The 22,874-nt window shown below is 38.7% G+C and overlaps 2 protein-coding genes across 4 annotated transcripts in view; one reads left to right on the top strand and one right to left on the bottom strand.

Annotated features, from left to right (window-relative positions):
* Positions 1-22,874, top strand: part of LOC134819026 (uncharacterized) — a 104,790-nt gene that overhangs the window by 12,129 nt on the left and 69,787 nt on the right. The gene's annotated exons all lie outside the window — the stretch shown is intronic.
* Positions 18,808-20,677, bottom strand: LOC134818816 (uncharacterized MFS-type transporter YhjX-like). Its single transcript, XM_063828475.1, has 2 exons — positions 20,506-20,677; positions 18,808-20,357 (listed from the first exon to the last, which is right to left on the bottom strand). The coding sequence occupies exons 1-2, from the start codon at positions 20,544-20,546 to the stop codon at positions 18,935-18,937; spliced, it is 1,464 nt and encodes a 487-aa protein (XP_063684545.1). The 5' UTR covers positions 20,547-20,677; the 3' UTR covers positions 18,808-18,934.

Raw genomic sequence — 22,874 nt, 5'->3', positions numbered from 1 at the left:
GTGAACCGCTGCCAGTGTCTCTCTTTTTCAAACAAAAGGAAATGATATTAATTTGAGGAACCGTCCGCAAATGCAAATTGATACCGAGAATGAAATCGGTCGCTCGCTTTTCCCATTCAATAAGCTTTATTACAATTCGTAAGCCGTGAATGAATGGGAAAAGCGAGCGACCGATTTCATTCTCGGTATCAATTTGCATTTGCGGACGGTTCCTCAAATTAATATCATTTCCTTTTGTTTGAAAAAGAGAGACACTGGCAGCGGTTCACTCTACCCATGATTATGGGTTTTGGTCAAATATCATCTCTTTTTGATTATAATGTCAGAATAATTCACACAGTCGAAACTTCATTAATAAGGAGGGGGTCCTTTCCGAAATGAAACTTAGTAGTAAATATTGCTTAGTTTTCCCTTTTTTGCTAAAATCCGTTCCGAAAACCAACTTAAGTAACAAAGTTAGCAAATTTTTAAGCAAAATTTTTGAACTAAGTTTTTACCTCGATTTTTGCTTAGTTTCAACTTAAGAGCTATTTTTTGCTTAAGTTGCTTCCAATTTTTCATTTTTTGCTAATTTTTTAAAGTTTGGTTCAGACCAACCTTAGAATTGTAAGTTTTTACTTAATATCCCAAATTTCATTGCAAGTTGATTGAATTGAACAATTTGAACAATAATTCAGTGTTCATAAAAGGATTTTCTTTAGATTTGTTTGGAGAGGCGAATCATACACAGTTTAGGTTCTAAAAAGGATTTTAAAGTTATCATTTATCAAGAAAAGTAATCATTAACAATATTATTCCGTACATTAATTCCTTTTCTGATTTCTTCCGCCTCGTTCGGCTGCCTTGGAGGGGCAGCCCGCCGGGATTGTTGAGCTTGCTCTTCTCTCATATCTTGAAGAATGTGTGGCAAAATTTCTGGATCACGAATTCTCCTATTACGGCAGTAATTATGAAATACAACGCATGCAGCAATGATATCGCAACTAATTTTTGGTTTGAATTGCAAACCACCCGTATTTTTACTGTCAAGACATCGCCATCGTGATTTGACCATCCCATTTGTTCGTTCTATAACACATCTACACCGTTTCAAGGACTTATTGAACCTCTTCTCTGCCTCTGATTTTGGATCCAGAAATGGAACGATAAGTCTCTCACGCAACGGGTAACCCGAGTCGCCAATTAGCCAACCGGATACAGATGAAGTGCTGAGAGTTCTGCAAATTTCGCTCATTCTCCAGACCGTGCTGTCATGAACTGACCCAGGCCACCGTATAGAACATGCTGTGATGACCATATTCATGTCACATACGAACTGTACATTTATTGCGTGTTCTCCTTTCCTATTAACATATATCTCTTCATTGTCTACAGGAGACTTAATGCGGATCTGTGTGCCATCGATGGCACCTACACAGCAGGGAAAACCACCATAACTGAGAAATCCTTCTTTAATTAGTATTATTTTCCAAATTTCTGACTCGTGTGGAAAGCGAACCAAGTCTTCTAAACACTCTTTTCGGATATTCTCGGTAACTCTACAGATAATTTTATAAATTGTACTTTTAGCAAGGCCATAAACTCCGTGAAGTGTCTGTAATGACGAACCAGATGCTAAAAAGTCCAGAGTTATCAAGAGTTGCTCCTTGACACCAATCCCAGCAGATGTGGAAGGTGCTATCGCAGTTAACTTGTTAGTGAAAAAACGTACCCCCTCTTCATCTATTCGGTATTTTGAAATACAGTCAAGGTCATTGGATGTGCGGCATGCTTCATTAGCTTGTAGAAGTCGACTCTGTCGAGAAACTGCAGGGTGAGATGCTTGTAGTCTCGTCATTCTATTTCGTCTCCAAGTTGTGATAGACTGATTGAACATCATGGCTGCAATAAATGTGGTTATATATACTTAAAGCATACAACTTTATGTCATTGAAATTGATTGAAAATAGTTGTAATTACGGAATTACATATCATGACTTGATATCATTAGTGATAGTACTATAAAAGGGGAAAATTTGATCATATAGATTTATACAGGTCATGAGTACAATGAATACAAAATACAAAATAGTATCAACACAAAAAATGTCAAATAAACAAATTTGGAGCATCACAATCACTGTCTTCATTTAATATAACCTTTGGCTACGTATTTAGCTTTTTTCAGAGCTGTCAGATCTTTAAGGGATTGGGAAATGTCTGTCAGAAGAGACAGTTGCTTGTCGTTCCAGCTCCCTATCGCCTTGAACTCTTTGTCTCGTTCTGATCTTGATATCGTGCGTTTTGATTGTATAGGGGCAGCTGTTGTAGGCGGGTTAGCATTTGTTTCAGTTTGTGTCTGGGACAGAACGATGGTTGTTGTTCTTCTAGCTGTGCCTGCTGATGGCATCTGTAATCGTTTTGGGATTGCATCACGAGTCAAAATTGCCATGCTGCTTTGAAATGCTGATTCTCGTACCTCTACCTCATTGTAATATTCTTCAGATCCTAGAAGTTCATCAGTTTGCTGATCAAAAAGATCCTCCTGCGAGTCAGTTTGAACCGAGCAGCCAGTGTTAGCTGCAAGATCATCGAGGCAAGATCTGGAGTGTGTGCCGCTCTCATGTCCTCCTTCGATACCAGTTATTTGCTCTAGTGGTAAATTTGACAAGCATGCAGTTTCGGCTTCTAAGAGAGCCTGAGTCTTTCTGGCTGGCCCACCTCCGGTAGCCTTTCTATATTTTATACGGTCTCTTTCTTGTTTCTTAAGTTCATTGACCATATTATCGTATTTTTTCAGACAATCGTCCCCAGTCCTATCTCCGTATCCATTCATCCCGTTAATTTCTTGAGCAATATGTTTCCATTTTCCTTGTTTCCCTTTCTTTGTTATAGTTGGCCCGAAGCGACCTTTCAAATAAGCTTTCTCAGCATTAGCAAGTTGCAACAATAAAGTCTCCTCTTCAGAAGTAAACGAGCGTGCTCTTTGTTTGCCGGCCACACTCATGGTAACACTACGAGGATACAAATTAGGGAGATTCAGATTTAATCACAGTGCAGATTCGAATTTCAATAGTGAATAGAACTCATAAAATTAACATTTATTGATTATCAAATTCAAATTGCGATATCAAATTCAACTCAACAATAAGCTTTATTACAATTCGTAAGCCGTGAATGAATGGGAAAAGCGAGCGACCGATTTCATTCTCGGTATCAATTTGCATTTGCGGACGGTTCCTCAAATTAATATCATTTCCTTTTGTTTGAAAAAGAGAGACACTGGCAGCGGTTCACTCTACCCATGATTATGGGTTTTGGTCAAATATCATCTCTTTTTGATTATAATGTCAGAATAATTTACACAGTCGAAACTTCATTAATAAGGAGGTCATTTCAACGATTTTGAAATTTTACCTTTGAAAACGTTTCCTTGTGTTCAGGTAGGTTTATCTGTCGATAACAGACTGAATATGGCACTTTTTACTCATTCAAGTTGGCATTTAATTCATATATAATGCCATTTAAATATCGTGGGAAAGCAGAATATATTCGAAATCACGAATTAATGAGCAAAATTCTCACCTTTCGCACGTGCAAACTTTGAGCGGACGTTGCGTGCGCATACAATATTGAATCACCATAAATTTTTGCGTAGTGGTATTTAATATATAGTTTGATAAGCATGCAAAGTTTCAGAAGATTTCAAAAAGAACTTGAATCACAACGGGACTCCAAAGTTGATAAAAATTGTGAAAATAACAATTTTCAGTGATTTTAGCTATTTTAAATCAATTTGGGCGTGTCCCCACGTGTGCAACTTTTCGATTTTTAACTTTAAAACTAGCCTATAACACAATTTAGACCTTTAAGAAGCAAAATTGAGCTCCACAACCCAACAGATGGCCCAACACCAGAGAATACTAATTCACAACTTTTGTGTTTTTATAAAATTATTCTTCAAAAAAGCACTAACTTCAATAGCGAATATCTTTATGAAGGAGTAAGATAAGAAAACTTTCCGGTAGATTTTCAGAATGCTTAAACAATTATCTAAGGTACAAATTTCTTCAGATTTTGAATAAAATTACTTCTTGATGGTGTAAAATCAATTTTAAAAGTTATAACTTTGTCGAAAATCAAGTTTTAAAAACGGTTAACTTGATGACGTCATCAAGGGGTGTTTATGACGTCAAATTATTTTTCAGTATAAAGTAAACTAAAGTATAAACGATTATCTTTAAAACCTGTGGTTCGAAATGACTGTATCTTTTATACTTTTGAATCTACGGACACTTAAATGTAGGCTACAATTGACTGCAAAAAGCGTCTATCACAGTGCTGGCAAGCACGAGCGGTGTCTTTATTTGGGGTATACTATGTACCCCTTTACTATTGTACCCCCTTTACTATTATACCCCCTTTGGTACACATTTGAAGCCTCTTTCGTGCACGCGAAGCGTGCACTCCGGCCGGAGGCGGCGGCCGAAGGCCGCCGCCTCCGGCAGGAGTTTTTCAGGCATTAAGACTCATCGGAAGTCGTTCAGCAGATTTATTTTTAGTTCAAAACATTCTAATTTGATGTCAAAGATGACAGGAATAAAAAATAGTTATGTTGAGATTTTTAAGAAATTTGCATAAAATACTCGCCAGCACTGTTATACGAAATTCGGTAAAAACCCAAAATCGCCATATTCAGGTGCCTTAAAAACCATGTTAAAATCGAGTTAGAGATCTGAAATTTTTCAGGGCGTCTAGACGTTGACCAAATCGACTGCAAAAAAAGTTTCAGGTTTCAGGAGCATCGGGAAGTGGGTTTTCTAGAACCCCTGTTTTACGACAGATTGTCGTGATATCTATCTATATATATACATTTTACCAAAACCCATAATCATGGGTAGAGTGGACCGCTGCCAGTGTCTCTCTTTCCCAAACAAAAGGAAATGATATTAATTTGATTGACCGTTCTCAAATGCAAAATGATACCGAGAATGAAATCGGTCGCTCGCTTTTCCCATTCATTCACGGCTTACGAATTGTATAAATAAGTTTCGATTGATTACATCAATCAGATGCTGTAAAAATATCTTTGGGTTGCGTTCGGGTAGATACCTAGTATTTCGGGGTAAGGGACAAGGGTGGTAGTTATTACTTATTGAACAAGCTGAAGTTTATTGAATCTTCATTGCCGAGAACAGCTGCCTTTGGGTAGTTCTTCTTAATCTATTACAATTGTAAATGAATGGGAAAAGCGAGCGACCGATTTCATTCTCGGTATCATTTTGCATTTGAGAACGGTCAATCAAATTAATATCATTTCCTTTTGTTTGGGAAAGAGAGACACTGGCAGCGGTCCACTCTACCCATGATTATGGGTTTTGGTAAAATATCATCTCTTTTTGATTATAATGTCAGGGTACTTTATAAAGTCGAAATATAAACTGATATCTTCATTAATATAAGGAGGAAGTTTCAACGATTTCGAAATTTTTCCTTTAAAAACATTTCCTTGTGTTTAGGGAAGCATATCGGTCGATCACTGACTGAATATGCCACTTAATACTCATTCAAGTTGGCATTAAATTCATATATAATGACATTAAACTGTCGTGGCAAAGCAGAATTTGTTGGAAATCACGAATGAACAAAATTCTCACCTTTCGCACGTGCAAACTTTGAGCGGACGTTGCGTGCGCATCCAATATTGAATCACCGTAAATTTTTGCATGTAATTGTTTTATATATAGCTTGATAAGCATGCAACAATTCAAAGTATTTCAAGAAGAACTGTAATCACAACGGCACTCTAAAGTTGACAGAAAATGACGAAAACAGCAATTTTCAGTGATTTGAGCAATTTTCTATCAATTTGGGCGTGTCCCCACTTGTGCAACTTTTCGATTTTTAACTTTAAAACTAGCCTAATGCACAATTTATACCTATAGGAAGCAGAACTGAGCTCCACAACCCAAGGCATGGCCCAACACCAGAGAATACTAAATCGCAAAATTGACGTTTTTATAAAATAATTCTTCAAAAAAGCACAAACTTCAATGACGAATATCTTTATGAAGGAGCAAGCTAGAAAAAGCTCCTTTGGCTTTAAGAAAGGATGTTCAACCGAAGCAGCCCTTCATAAAGTTACTCACACCATCGAGCGCAGGATAGCTAAGAAGGGATATGTCCTAGGCGTCTTTCTAGATATAGAGGGAGCTTTTGATAATGTCTCTTTCAAGGCTATTTCTGACGCTATCAAGACCACGAAAGTGGATCTGGCCACAGCACAATCTTCCTGATGTTGTGTGGGATTTAGGTGTAGTTAAATGTGTAGTTAAATGTCCGAATAATTCAATTAATCAAAAATTCCTGATTCAACAGTGCTATCTTGATTTTTTCGCAAAACATGATCTCAGTTGGGTTATCGGAGACGATGTTAAAACTCGCAGAAGGAAGGTTTTAACAACAGTGCAATCGTCAACTCTTGACAATGTTATGACTTCAGACCCCGCCATATTTCAGGAAGTTCAAATAACCGCACCGCTGGGAAAATCAGACCATGTGGGAATTATCAGTAAGTGGTCAATTGCTAACCATGATGAGTATGTGACTCAACAGAAGAAAAATTGGTCAAAAGCAAACAAAGATCTAATCATTGATACAGCAGGGCCGCTGCAATGGAGTGCCAATCATGACTTGACTATTGAAGAGCACTGGAATCTGATTCAGGCCAATGCCAACACCATTGCTGAAGCTGTTCCAGTTGTCAAATTGAGGATAAATCGTGCAGGTGCAATAAAATCACGATCGGTCTGGGACAAACCATGTCTAATCAAGGCACGGAAGCTAAAAGAAAAACTGTGGTCTATTTTTGAAAACGACCCGACATCAAAAAACCTGAATCATGCACTACATCAGCAGAGTGCTTACGAGAAGAAGCAACAGCAGCTCATGATATGCTATGAGAATAAAGCAGCAGCCCAGCTAAAAATAAATCCAAAAGCTTTCTACAGCTATATGAACTCCAAGCGCAAGATTAGGGCTGCAATATCTGGAATCAGAGATGCTAGTGGGGATGAACTCCACTCAGCACATGATATGGCTAACCAACTTGGGATTTTCTTTGAGAGCACGTTTGTAAAGGAGGATCAGGCCTCAATACCTGACCCACTACCCGGAGACAGCGCAAAGGAGACGATTCCTGACCTGAAATTCAATACAAGTGAAGTTCAAGATCAACTTCGTAAAGTTAACATCTGGAAGTCCGTTGGACCTGATGATATACACCCCAAGCTTTTGAAAACACTAGCCGAAAACAAACAGTTTGCTGATTCAGTCACAGCACTGTTCCAAAAATGCTACAACGAGGGAAAGATTCCCGAAATCTGGAAGCAGGCAAATGTCACTGCATTGCATAAAAAGGGGGATAAATCCCAAGCCAGCAATTATCGCCCTATTAGCCTAACGTGCGTTCTTTCCAAGATCTTTGAGAGGTTTTTAAGGAACCATATTCTAGCTCACGTATCCCCCATGATTGTGAATGAACAACACGGTTTCCTACCAAAAAGATCCTGCGTCTCGAACCTACTGGAATGTATGGACATTGTCAGTGAGATACTAGAGAAGGACGGGTCAGCTGATATACTGTATCTCGATTTTCAGAAGGCTTTCGATTCTGTACCACACAAACGATTGCTGAGAAAATTACAATCCTTTGGAATATCTGGCAACACCCTTGCAGTCGTGGAAGACTTTCTAACAGGAAGAACATTTCGCGTCAGGGTTGGATCATCATTTTCTAGAGTGTTTGCTGTAACATCTGGGGTCCCTCAAGGAACCGTGCTGGGCCCCCTGCTCTTCCTGCTCTTCATAAATGATCTCCCTGATGGAATTGAGAGCTTCGTATCACTCTTTGCGGACGATCTTAAGCTAGTAACGAGCACAGCTAAGCACAGTGTTGCACAAGATGATATACTGAAACTCAATGCGTGGGAGAAGGAATGGCTCCTAAGATTCAATGTGAAGGATGGCAAGTGTAAGGTACTACATATTGGGCGTAACAATCCAATGCACGAGTACTTCATGAATGGGGAACGCCTCCCCCAAGTGAAGGCAGAAAAGGATCTTGGAGTTCTAACTACCAGAAACCTGGACTGGAGTGATCATATAGATAAGTCCGTGAAAAAAGCAAAGTCTGTTATAGGCTGGATCAAACGAAGTTTGATCTGCCGTAACAAATTTGTTATGCTAAATGTCTACAGAACTCTAGTTCGACCTCACATCGAATACGCTGTGCAAGTGTGGAATCTACCAGCAGAGCACGGAAACTGGAGGACTATTAAGAAGATAGAAGACGTTCAGAGAGAATTTACACGAATAATCGACGGGATTGGTATCCTACCATACGATGAGAGACTGAGAATCCTCCAGTTAACAACACTACTGGAGCGCCGTATGAGGGGTGATCTTATTGAAACCTTTAAAATAACGACGGGTAAAGTGGACTATGGACAAGATCTTTTCAGGATATCACGTAGCGGTACCAAGATCCTAAAAGATAAAAGAGGAAATCAGGTCCTCAGTAACCGTGTTGCCAATTACTGGAACAAAGTACCAAGTTCGGTTAAAGAAGCCAGTTCAGTAGACGCATTCAAAGCTCGACTTCAATGTTATAAAAATGAACTGATAGCGAGTGGAGCATCGTCAAAGGGTCACTTCTGGGATCTCAGCGAAACCTTGATGTCAAAAATAAATACATGTGAGCATGATTCATATGCACATTTCATGTCTAATAACCCATTGATTGCTAAATACCGAGGAATCAATGTTTCTTGATTGTTAAATTCAGAACTACATGTTAACGTCCTAAAAATAATTAATCATTAAATGTTCCGGATAGGAACATTTTTCTTTTTGATAATATTGTGCGAACTGCAATAGCGTAGAGTGCAGTTGGGTTTCAAGTTTTGTCGAGATGGCCATGTGGCCATAATCCTATTATTATTAATGGATTATCAACATGGTAACTAACAGATTCATCACATTAAATCATAAGGATAAGTCGACAAGGGTTCGGATCCGGAGAGGGTGCCCTCAAGGTGGCATCCTTTCCCCTTTCCTCTGGAACCTGGTAGTCGATGATCTCCTGGCCTACACCGCAAGAGACATACCAGGTTATCTGCAAGCTTTTGCAGATGATCTGCTCTCTCTAGCGGAGGGGAATGATTTAGACATCATCTGGAACAGAACACGCAAAACCATCAACACAATAGAAAAATGGTGCCAAACCAAAGATCTATCCATAAGCGCACTCAAAACACAAATAGTCATGTTTACCTGGAATAAGAAATGGACACTAAGACCTGTGGTGGTGGGTAACACCACTATAGGTCTATCCAAATCTGCCAAATTCCTAGGAGTGACCCTCGACAGCAAGCTCAATTTCAATGAACATATCACCAATACCACCAAAAAAGCTACGGCATCCCTTATGCAATGTAGAAGAGCTGTCGGCCCCACTTGGGGTATGAGCCCAAAAACATGCAAATGGATGTACACCGCTGTCATCAGACCTATTCTATCATACTGCTGTAGTATATGGATTAGAGCAACCCAAACAGACACCAACGCGAGGAAGTTCAAACGAGTTCAGGCATTGGCATTGAGAATGATGTCTGGTGCCATGCCTAGTACTCCCTTCATCGCACTGAACCACCTCACTAACACTCCAGATATCATACTTTTCCTGAGAGGTGAAGCAGCAAAGGGCACAGCCAGGCTTCAAGCTTATGGAAGCCTAACCCTCGAAACTATCGCCCCCAGAAAAGGTACCATCACAACTCACACCACTATCAACAAACAATTCATGGTAGATCTCAACATACCACCCAAAGCAGAGAGAGACCTATCTATACCAACCATGATGCTTGAACGACGCTTCACGGTCACCACTCCTGGAGCTGACAACATTGGATATAGAGGCTCACTCCAAAACACCATCGACAACATCCCCAGTGAAACCATCACCTGCTACACAGACGGGTCACGCACAGACTCAGGTAGCGGGGCTGGTTATATTATCACCACAGACAACAACAACACTACACTAGATGAAAGATCATTCAAGCTTCCCGATTATTGCACCGTTTATCAAACAGAACTCACTGCCATCATCGAAGCTTGTAAATATCTATCAACTTATACAAACACACACATCATCATATGGTCAGACAGTCTCTCCTCTATTCAAGCCATATCCTCACCTTCAACGAGGAGTAGGACTACTAGAGACTGTTACGACACCCTCAATACACTCGGATCCACTAACACCTTAGAGATCAGATGGATAGCTGCACACATTGGATTGTGGGGTAATGAAAAAGCAGACGAGCTGGCCAAAAATGGTACAACCAGTGAATCCACTTTGAATTGCCCAATTCCACAATCTTACATCAAACGCCTGATCAACGACAAAGTCACAAAACTTAATCAAGAATCATGGATTACTGATGGTCCCAGACACACTAAACTGACACTTGGACATACAAACATCAACATCATCAAAAATCTCAACACTACACTCAGTAACAACAGACAATATTATAGAACTGCAGTGCACCTCATCACGGGACATTGTGGCCTCAACAAACACCTACACACCATTCGCAAATCAGACACAAGTGCTTGTCCTAAATGCGGCGACGAAGAGGAGACTGTCTCACACTTTCTCGGACAGTGCCCGGCTATTGCCCAAATAAGAGGTCAATATTTCCGGGACTACTACCTCTCTGTCAATGACATATTCGACAACCAACACATCTCCACCATTGTCAACTTTACAAACCACACTAAACGCTTAGTGGTGCCAGAGGAGTTGGACCAGACAGGTGTAACATAGCGACTACTTTAACGCCGTCTTATTTCGCCTCTCTCTTCCACACTCAACCACCACTTAAGCGTTTATCTATGACACACCCCACAACACTTACCATCATCCTTGATTACACATCTTGATTCCACTGGCATCCTCCCACAGGACTGCCATACCCCAGAGGTAGGCAAAGCATTCATATGCTATCCTCTCGTGGGCCAACCAGGCCCAGCCTCTCTTAAAAAAAAAAAAAAAAAAAAAAAAAGCTAGAAAAACTTTCCGGTAGATTTTCAGAATGCTTGAACAATTATCTAAGATAAAATTTCCTCAGATTTTGAATAAAATTACTCCTTAATGGTTTAAAATTAATTTTAAAAGTTATTACTTTGTCAAAAATCAAGTTTTTAAAATGGTTAACTTGATGACGTCATCAAGGGGTGTTTATGACGTCAAATAATTTTTTTATACAATGTAAACTAAAGTGTAAACAATTATTTGCAAGACCTGTGGTCGGAAATGGCTGTATCTTTTATAATTTTGAATCTATGGACACTTAAATACAGGCTACAATTGACTGGCAAAGCGTCTATCCCTGAATATATATGTATATCTGTATTTTACCAAAACCCATAATCATGGGTAGAGTGGACCGCTGCCAGTGTCTCTCTTTCCCAAACAAAAGGAAATGATATTAATTTGATTGACCGTTCTCAAATGCAAAATGATACCGAGAATGAAATCGGTCGCTCGCTTTTCCCATTCATTCACGGCTTACGAATTGTATAAATAAGTTTCGATTGATTACATCAATCAGATGCTGTAAAAATCTCTTTGGGTTGCGTTGGGGTCGATACCTAGTATTTCGGAGTAAGGGACAAGGGTAGTAGTTATTACTTATTGAACAAGCTGAAGTTTATTGAATCTTCATTGCCGAGTACAGCTGCCTTTGGGTAGTTCTTCTTAATCTATTACAATTGTAAATGAATGGGAAAAGCGAGCGACCGATTTCATTCTCGGTATCATTTTGCATTTGAGAACGGTCAATCAAATTAATATCATTTCCTTTTGTTTGGGAAAGAGAGACACTGGCAGCGGTCCACTCTACCCATGATTATGAGTTTTGGTAAAATATCATCTCTTTTTGATTATAATGTCAGGGTACTTTATAAAGTCGAAATATAAACTGATATCTTCATTAATAAGGAGGAAGTTTCAACGATTTCAAAATTTTTCCTTTAAAAACATTTCCTTGTGTTTAGGGAAGCATATCAGTCGATCACTGACTGAATATGCCACTTAATACTCATTCAAGTTGGCATTAAATTCATATATAATGACATTAAACTGTCGTGGCAAAGCAGAATTTGTTGGAAATCACGAATGAGCAAAATTCTCACCTTTCGCACGTGCAAAATTTGAGCGGACGTTGCGTGCGCATCCAGTATTGAATCGCCGTAAATTTTTGGATGTAATTGTTTTATATATAGCCTAATAAGCATGCAAAGTTTCAAAGTATTTCAAGAAGAACTGTAATCACAACGGCACTCTAAAATTGACAGAAAATGACGAAAACAGCAATTTTCAGTGATTTTAGCAATTTTCTATCAATTTGGGCGTGTCCCCACGTGTGCAACTTTTCGATTTTCAACTTTAAAACTAGCCTAATGCACAATTTATACCTATAGGAAGCAGAACTGAGCTCCACAACCCAAGGCATGGCCCAACACCAGAGAATACTAAATCGCAAAATTGACGTTTTTATAAAATAATTCTTCAAAAAAGCACAAACTTCAATGACGAATATGATCTTTATGAAGGAGCAAGCTAGAAAAACTTTCCGGTAGATTTTCAGAATGCTTGAACAATTATCTAAGGTGAAAATTTCCTCAGATTTCGAATAAAATTACTCCTTAATGGTTTAAAATTAATTTTAAAAGTTATTACTTTGTCAAAAATCAAGTTTTAAAAACGGTTAACTTGATGACGTCATCAAGGCGTGTTTATGACGTCAAATATTTTTTTTAAACATTGTAAACTAAAGTGTAAACAATTATTTGCAAGATCTGTGGTCGGAAATGGCTGTATCTTTTATACTTTTGAATCTATGGACACTTAAATACAGGCTACAATTGACTGGCAAAGCGTCTATCCCTGAATATATGTATATATGTATGTATGTATGTATCACGACAATCTATCGTAAAACAGGGGTTCTAGAAAACCCATTTCTCGATGCTCCTGAAACCTGAAACTTTTTTTGCAGTCGATTTGGTCAACGTCTAGACGCCCTGAAAAATTTCAGATCTGTAACTCAATTTTAACATGGTTTTTAAGGCACCTGAATATGGCGATTTTGGGTTTTTTACCGAATTTCGTATAACAGTGCTGGCGAGTATTTTATGCAAATTTCTTAAAAATCTCAACATAACTATTTTTTATTCCTGTCATCTTTGACATCAAATTAGAATGTTTTGAACTAAAAATAAATCTGCTGAACGACTTCCGATGAGTCTTAATGCCTGAAAAACTCCTGCCGGAGGCGGCGGCCTTCGGCCGCCGGCCGGAGTGCACGCTTCGCGTGCACGAAAGAGGCTTCCAACGTGTACCAAAGGGGGTATAATAGTAGAGGGGGTATAATAGTTAAGGGGGTATAATAGTAAAGGGGGTACAATAGTAAAGGGGGTACATAGTATACCCCAAATAAAGACACCGCTCGTGCTTGCCAGCACTGTGATGTATATCTGTATATGTCCCGACAATCTGTCGTAAAACAGGGGTTCTAGAAAACCCGTTTCCCGATGCTCCTGAAACCTGAAATTTTTTTTGCAGTCGATTTGGTCAACGTCTAGACGCCCTGAAAAATTTCACATCTCTAACTCAATTTTAACGTGGTTTTTAAGGCACCTGAATATGGCGATTTTGGGTTTTTTACCGAATTTCGTATAACAGTGCTGGCGAGTATTTTATGCAAATTTCTTAAAAATCTCAACATAACTATTTTTTATTCCTGTCATCTTTGACATCATATTAGAATGTTTTGAACTAAAAACACTACCAAAGGGGGTATAATAGTTAAGGGGGTATAATAGTAAAGGGGGTAAATAGTAAATGGGGAACATAGTATACCCACAATAAATGCAACGGTCGTGCTTGCCAGCACTGTGATATTCAGGGATAGACGCTTTGCCAGTCAATTGTAGCCTGTATTTAAGTGTCCATAGATTCAAAAGTATAAAAGATACAGCCATTTCCGACCACAGGTCTTGCAAATAATTGTTTATACTTTAGTTTACATTGTGTAAAAAAATTATTTGACGTCATAAACACCCCTTGATGACGTCATCAAGTTAACCGTTTTTAAAACTTGATTTTTGACAAAGTAATAACTTTTAAAATTAATTTTAAACCATTAAGGAGTAATTTTATTCAAAATCTGAGGAAATTTTCACCTTAGATAATTGTTCAAGCATTCTGAAAATCTACCGGAAAGTTTTTCTAGCTTGCTCCTTCATAAAGATATTCGTCATTGAAGTTTGTGCTTTTTTGAAGAATTATTTTATAAAAACGTCAATTTTGCGATTTAGTATTCTCTGGTGTTGGCCCATGCCTTGGGTTGTGGAGCTCAGCTCTGCTTCCTATAGGTATAAATTGTGCATTAGGCTAGTTTTAAAGTTGAAAATCGAAAAGTTGCACACGTGGGGACACGCCCAAATTGATAGAAAATCGCTAAAATCACTGAAAAATGCTGTTTTCGTCATTTTCTGTCAACTTTAGAGTGCCGTTGTGATTACAGTTCTTCTTGAAATACTTTGAAACTTTGCATGCTTATCAAGCTATATATAAAACAGTTACATGCAAAAATTTACGGCAATTCAATATTGGATGCGCACGCAACGTCCGCTCAAAGTTTGCACGTGCGAAAGGTGAGAATTTTGCTTATTCGTGATTTCCAACAAATTCTGCTTTGCCACGACAGTTTAATGTCATTATATATGAATTTAATGCCTACTTGAATGAGTATTAAGTGGCATATTCAGTCAGTGATCGACCGATATGCTTCCCTAAACACAAGGAAATGTTTTTAAAGGAAAAATTTCGAAATTGTTGAAACTTCCTCCTTATTAATGAAGACATCAGTTTATATTTCGACTTTATAAAGTACCCTGACATTATAATCAAAAAGAGATGATATTTTACCAAAACCCATAATCATGGGTAGAGTGGACCGCTGTCAGTGTCTCTCTTTCCCAAACAAAAGGAAATGATATTAATTTGATTGACCGTTCTCAAATGCAAAATGATACCGAGAATGAAATCGGTCGCTCGCTTTTCCCATTCATTTACAATTGTAATAGATTAAGAAGAACTACCCAAAGGCAGCTGTACTCGGCAATGAAGATTCAATAAAATGGGAAAAGCGAGCGACCGATTTCATTCTCGGTATCATTTTGCATTTGAGAACGGTCAATCAAATTAATATCATTTCCTTTTGTTTGGGAAAGAGAGACACTGACAGCGGTCCACTCTACCCATGATTATGGGTTTTGGTAAAATACATATATATTATATATCCTTCACGACAATCTGTTGTAAAACAGGGGTTCCAGAAAACTCACTTCCCGATACTCCTGAAACATGAATTTTTTTTTTACAGTCGATTTGGACGAGGTCTAGACGCCCTGCAAAGTTTCAGATCTCTAACTCAATTTTAACATGGTTTTTAGGGCACCTGAATATGGCGATTTTGGGTTTTTTACCTAATTTCGTATAACATGCTGGCGCGTATTTTGCGCAAATTTCTTAAAAACCTCCATATAACTATTTCTTATTCCTGTCATCTTTAACATTGAATTAGAATGTTTTGAACTTAAATATACCTGCTGAACTACTTTCGATGAGTCTTAATGCCTGGAAAACAATAAAGGGATATAATAGTATAGGGGGTAAATAGTGTTGTGAATATAAGGGCAACGGTTATGCTTGCCAGCATTGTGATAATCACAAACGACAATAAACCGAGTACCAGTCCCTGCTGAACCGGAAACGGTCGAATATCATTATCAATCTATTTTCCTGTTTGATACTAAAAATCGCATTAAATATTTAAAGTTAAATAACTCACAATGTCAGCATGTTTACAGTGATAATTATCGAAAACATTCAACAGATTCTGTGCCGACAGAATGAGAGTAGCATTGGGAACGTGCAGGGTAATGTCTCTCAACTTCTCTATAACAAATATCCTCTTGTTGTAAAGAGCTTTGTTGATTTGTGGTTTGCGGAGGATGGCTTGTTCTAGAAGGATCTCTGTCGGTTCCAGAAAAAAGGAGATGTGAGGTATTGTGTCCGCCCATTCCGCTGCTTGAGTCTGGTGGAGTGAAAATGGTGTTAGTTTCATTAGAATTGCAATCGGTTCCAATCATATTTTGTAAAGTTATAAAATACGATTAAATCGTTTTCTATCAATAGCTCGAACAATGAACATAATCAAATATTTAACTTTGGAATGATAAGTTGAAAATGAAACAAATATCAAGCAGCTAGAGCCAAAATATTGTATAAATTGTGCGTAGCATGTTGAGCCGACTTGAATCTATAATATATAAAACATTCACTCACTACTCATAAAATAATCCTTACTGAAATTACCTTATTGAATTCGTTTAGTGAATGAACATCTTGGATAATGGATAATCTTGATAGTATAATCCAGATAATAGCGAAGCCCTCTCAAATAATACACTCTCAATCTTTTGGGGTGTTTCTTCTTGAAAAACGCTCGGAAGTGATAAAAGAAATTGGAGTCTTTCATCGAGTACCGATGGTCCTTTTTGTTAAGCGAATTAAAGTCAACAAGTTCAGTTATTGCTGTTTCCAGGAGTTGAATGCGAATCTCTTCTGGAGGTCTAGATGATCCGTGGTATAACGAATAAATAGAAGGAAGACTAACTTTCCCATTGCACGGCAATGAATATACTGATAACAAAATGTCCTGCTGCGTCCTGGACAGTTTACTGAACACCGCGGCAAACAGTTCATTTCTTGTGTCGGGTGGGTGTCTTTTGAGGAATGTTGCCACGTGATCCACCTGTTTGCGATGGAGTATGTAAAGAGTACTCAGTAGAAAACAGTCCAGAGGATTACATTCCTCAGGAAACACGGCTGTAAGGTCCCTTATTTCAGCATCAGAAATATTCAAAAACATTTTGTGAATGTCTTTACCCATTTCTTCCACAGGCTGTCTGCTGACTTCAATGTTATCTAGCCCCTCGATCTTGTTAGAGGCGGTGGTAAGGAGGCTTATCCCAAGATTGTTCTTACAACTTGCTATCCAAGTTTCAACTGATTTCATCTGATGCATCTGATGCTTTGGTTTCTGTTGGAGGACGATTGAATTGCAGTTATCGACACAAAAAACACAGAATTTCTTCATTGCCTTTTCTTTGGATAAAAGCTCTTGTTTCATAGTAGAAAAGTACTTCTGTTGGAGTATCAGTGGTGTGTCAGTAAGATCAATCCGCTTGATGCTGAAGTAACATTCTTCTTGTAAGTACTGTATGATTTGCTCTAGAAAGCAGGAAGTACCCACACCCTGTTCTCCGTACAAGTTGATGTAACTTCTCCCGGATTGTAGTTTGGTTGCGATCTTGTAAAGAATCATTCTTCGTGTGTCTGGTGTGTCGAAACTTGGTGCATGATCTGAAAACGGAAAATTTTAGAAGGAATGGAGTTATTTACAAATTGTCGGAGTAACTCGATTCAACATTTATGTAAACTGAGTTAAAGTACACGGTCGAATAAATATAATATAAATTTGAGCAAAAATTGTTCCTACCTACTTCAGGAATCTTATCTTTGGTTTGAAGCAAGATATCAGCTATGAAAGACTGATTTGCTGCCTTCAGAGCACTACATAGCAAGTTAAAACCATCTCTTTGTCTCCTTAGGTAGTCAAGCAAACTTTTTATCGACTGAAACTTTAAGTTTTTTAAGTTGATAATCAGCTCTCCCTTCAAACCAGTCACCCTCGCGGTATTAATAGAATTGGAATAAAATGGTAATAATGATGAGCACTAGCACGACATGGTCTTGAAACTGGTCAATCTCAGCAGACTCCAGCTGCACGTCAAGAGGAGAGAAATTGGCTCCAACAGGAGGGTCCTCGATCTGAGCCTTGAGATAATGAATAGCTTCCTTCACATCTACGTAGCTTGTCAGGGCAGCTCTATTCCGGCAGATGGCAACCCATTCCTTCTGTTCCATTGTATCTATTTGCCAGGGGTTGATTATGTAATGGTTTAGTCATGTAGGCGAGCGAGGGACGTTTCCCTTGTTTGTAGTTTAGCTGACATTTTCTATATCTGGGAATGTTTGTCTAAGAAAGAATGTTAGAGGAATGCGAGTAGTGTCTTTTGTTGAATACAGACATGTATCTATAGTTGATCAGGCAAAGCTTTCATTATCAGACTAATCTAAAGAGTAGTCCCAGTCGGGTATTATATTTGAGTTAACCGTTCGCACCGTGACGATCAGAATTTAACATCGAATAAAAACCTGTTTTCTATAGATTTATGTAAAATTATAGCTCTAAAGAGAGCAAATAAAGAGTCAAAGTTACTAAAAAGTTTTTGAAAAATTTATAATGTTGAGGTCATGCAAGATATTTAGATCTTTTTTGTATTATTTCAAATTTAATTGCTCTTAATTGACAAAACTTGGCAACAACGATTTAAGAACATGAACTGATACACTGTCCAGCACTGTCCTGTAAATTAAATGCCAGTACAAAATATTTACAAATCAAGATTAAAATTAATTGCTAAAAACCATAGTTTGAACAACTTAAACTCCAACTGCAATTACCAATATATAATACCAGAAAATAATATCATGCTAAAATTGCTAACTTTTTATCTAGATAAAAAATAGAAATTTATAATTGCAAATATGTATTTAATTTTCAAATCTTAATAAAGAATGTTAAACATAACAATTACAGTCCTGTCAATCTAGCTACACAAACCAAAAATCTGACTTTGAATATTTTTCCACCAGAGCTGAATTTCCTCATCTCATAATTTTTGCATACTACTCATTTTCATCTTGTAGTCCTATAAATTCTAGAGTTTCTCTATCTTTTCTATTGAGATAGGAGTCTCTGATAGGAAACAATCTGTTAGGGCTATTATCATCTAACAGTGCCCTTGCCTGATCGTCCAGTGTCTCTGTCTTTCTCAACATCAGAGAAAGAAGTCCCGAGATTACAGATGTGAAGACAATAGTCAAGACAAGTGGCATCCAGAAGGGAATGAAGGAGGTGTACAGGGCAGATATAACAGCACCAAGTGCCTGACTGAGGTATAGCATACCGTATTTCACTCCGAAATCTTGCTCGCCAAAGAATTGGATGGTAGCGGCTGGCATAATGCCATAGTTACCTGTGCAACAGAAGTATGAAGCCCAAACAGCAATGGTGTATAGAATTGCACACGTTGTTTGTCCCGTCAGAAACTTGCTAAGATATGACAGCAAAATGCTGACACCCGTAGCAAGGCAGAGCATGAACAAGGATACCTTGACTCCAAATCTGTCGTGAATGTGTCCCCAGAAAAGACGTCCCAGTGCATTGAATATTCCTGATAGTGCTATTACTACAGAGAGCAGTATTTTGTCGTCGTGCAAAAAGGTTTTCCCATAATCCTTAGCATAGGAGTGTATGTACGCTAAAGGCACTTTATTCAGTGCGAAAATCAGAAACAGTAGATAAAATCCAGGCTTGCGGAACATGTCTTTAACAGTTGCTCCGTTTATGGAGGCACCATCACTTTTTCTCGTGTCTGGGTTTCTGACAAGGAGAAAGCTTAAAGGAAACTGAAGCAATGTTGACAGTATACCAAACATTAAAAACATGTTTGGAACTTTGTTCAGTATGAAAGATTGGTTGAAGATTAACTCGCCATCGATAGGGTTCTTGATGGGGTCCAAATTGTTTGGGTTGACATAGAGTGACTCCAGAGGGCTGATAAAAATGCTAGATAGTCCGTAGCCCAGACTAAGAATTCCAGAGAACAGACCATGATATTGTTTTTCAATCCATGACAAGCCTACAACCAAACTCATGACATTTATCAGTCCTAAAGTGAACCCTACCATGAAATAGCTGGCCATGAGCGACGTTACCGATGTACACGAATAATACATGACAAAGATGTTCAAGTTAAATAAAGCAACAGCACAAATTGTAACGTTGCTAGTGGAAAACTTCCGCACCAAAAGTCCTCCTGTAATCATTGCAATACCTTGTCCGGTAATTTGAGCTGCATACACCCATGACAGGCGTGATTTATCTGTAGAGTGATCCTTATCTATAGACACAATGTAAGAATACAGATAAGGATCGACGAAGTTGAAACCATAAGTGATCCCTCCAGGAGGAAAGAGGATTACGGAGCAGGATACGATGATGGCCACGAGCAAGGCTTGACTGATGGAGCCTCTTATGACAGTACCACTGAAAAGAGTTAGTGGTTAGGGTATTTTAGTAGCAAACCATTTATTGGAATGCATTTTAAAGAGTTTTTTGAGGTTAATTTATGATTTGTCGATACAAAATGTGTAGCAGTTCTAGATTGAGCATGTGACTAAATAATAAATCTCACCTGTTTGCAAAAGGATTACCACAAATGCAGAGACTCGCCATTTTAGTTCCGAAATAAGCAAGTATTTAAACAGGATTAAAGATAATAGCGTGTTGACTGCTACAATCTACATGGCATATAGATTATAGACTCAGCTACACAACGTAATGACAGGTCTATTCCAGCAAATGGCATCCCATCCATTCCCTCCCATTGTGTAGTTGAGAGGGGTGATGAGGTGCGGGTTTAATCTTGTTGTTTGGGAGTGCGAACTTTCCCTTGGTTGAACAGTTCAGCTGACATTTTCTATTATATCTGAGGAATGTTAGAAAGAATGTAATTGTATGTAAGTGACATTCCAGCTTGATATATTTTTGTGAATTCAGAAATTTTTCTATAATTGTGTAGGCAGTGTTAGTATAATAATCCGAATCAAATGGTAAGTAATAGGTTTTCCACATATCTTGAGCTAACAAGATATATGTTAAATTATTTTATAAAATTATGACGGTAAAAAGAACAAATGAAGGATCATCAGTCTGCGTATCCAGATCCGGGTAGGAGTGTAGGTTTTCTGACCAGAAGTGGGATCCGTCGTAACTTGGAGAGAAGTTGCCAAGACTGTCGAGGGCTTCGAAGGCTTCCTTGTAGATGGGATATCCTTGTGGGTGAGGAGGATGTAGATGCAAGCCGCAAGGGAAGACCCAGGTAGCGTCCTCGTTAAAGTTGACCAACTCAGCGTGAATGGTGAGGAGTTGGTAGAAGAGCTGAGGAGAAGAGGAGAAGGTCGCGTCCACGTACCAAGAGCTGCTGTCCTCCAGCGCTCGCAGGTTCTTCTCCGTCCCAAGATGATAGCTCGTCGCTCGTCGTCTTTGTTATCAAACTGGAGCATAGGTTCGCCAGCCAGAGACATGCAGTCGTCCACCTCCAGTTCAAGGTCTGCCAGGGTTCTCCTTCCGGCGGGCTCTCTGAGCTTGCTTCTTCACCGCTTGTTCACTGGGGAGGAGGAAGCGAGCAGCCTGGGACAGCGAGCCAGTAACGGAGCGGTAGATTCTGTGGTTCTGAGTAATCGTAGTCGCAGCCAGATCGTGGACTTGGGAGAGGGCTTCTCGGACTTCGCAGTCAGCTATGTCGGCACTGTGGTTGTGAGTGTTGCAGTACTGGAGATGGTAGTGCTAATGAGATACTCTCCTCAACTTTGATCCGCTTTATATACTGTTTGCCTCTATCATTATCTACGTTTCACTGAGCAACCTCTCTTCTTGGCTACCAGGGACAAAAGAAAATCGCGATTATTTTGCCCAAAAATCGCGATACCGAGATTTTTGACAGGCTATACATATTACATAAGACTATACATAAAATTTGTCGCAAAGAATGGGAAAAATCGCGATCCCGCACATGCCGCGATTTCCTTTTGTCCGCGGCATGTGCGGGATGGCTACGGATGGCTACGGTTGATCAGATTCCTGGATGCGATCCCTCGTGACGTGTTCTCATGCCCTTGTTATTACGCTGTTCCGTCCAACCTTTTTGGAAAGTACCGCCGTACCGGCCACCGCTGTACCGTCCTCCGCCGGACTGTACACCGCCGCAGTGACTTCCGCCACTGAGTCCTAAAATACCCCTCCGAAATGTACAGTATCTCAATTTGGTTTAATACCATTATCAATTAACTAACTACTTTGGACCAAAATTCCATCCAATCTGTCAAATTTCTGTTCAGAAATTTTCATATTTGAAAATAGGACAGTAATTTGAAAATATGGATTTTCGTTTTGTTAAGTTTTGTGCAGTGAGCTTCCTTCGACCGAAATCAAACTTCCAGATTCCAGAACCTGAATAGTGTCATATGCCATCTATAGCTAACTTACTAGTTGGTTGCAGTTGCGAAATTAAGTCAAAACTGTAAAATTTCGGTCCTGGAAATTTCATCTTCAAAAACTGAAAATGGGACAGAGAATGGGACAATGATTTTTCAATTTTCTTCGGGATTTTGACTTCCAGTACCTCAATTTGGTTTAATACCATCATCAATTAACTGACTAATTGGTCTTTGGGCAAAAATTCCATCTAATCTGTCAAATTTCTGTTCAGAAATTTTCATATTTGAAAATGGGACAGTAATTTGAAATTAATATGGATTTTCGTTTTGTTAAGCTTTGTGCAGTGAGCTTCCTTCGACCAAAATCAAACTTCCAGAACCTCAATCGTGTCATTATAGCTAACCTACTAGTTGGTTGCAGTTGATAAATTAGGTCAAAACTGTAAAATTTCGGTCCTGGAAATTTCATCTTCAGAAACTGAAAATAGGACAATATGATTTTTCAATTTTCTTCGGGATTTTGAATTCCAGCACTTAAGTCTCATTTCGAAAATACTTTTTGCTT

The sequence above is a fragment of the Bolinopsis microptera genome, chromosome 7 (genome assembly GCF_026151205.1).
Source record: "Bolinopsis microptera isolate Bmic1 chromosome 7, MBARI_Bmic_1.0, whole genome shotgun sequence".
Classification (NCBI taxonomy): domain Eukaryota; kingdom Metazoa; phylum Ctenophora; class Tentaculata; order Lobata; family Bolinopsidae; genus Bolinopsis; species Bolinopsis microptera.
Note: the sequence above shows the minus strand (reverse complement) of the source record. Positions and strands in the feature narration are given on the sequence as shown.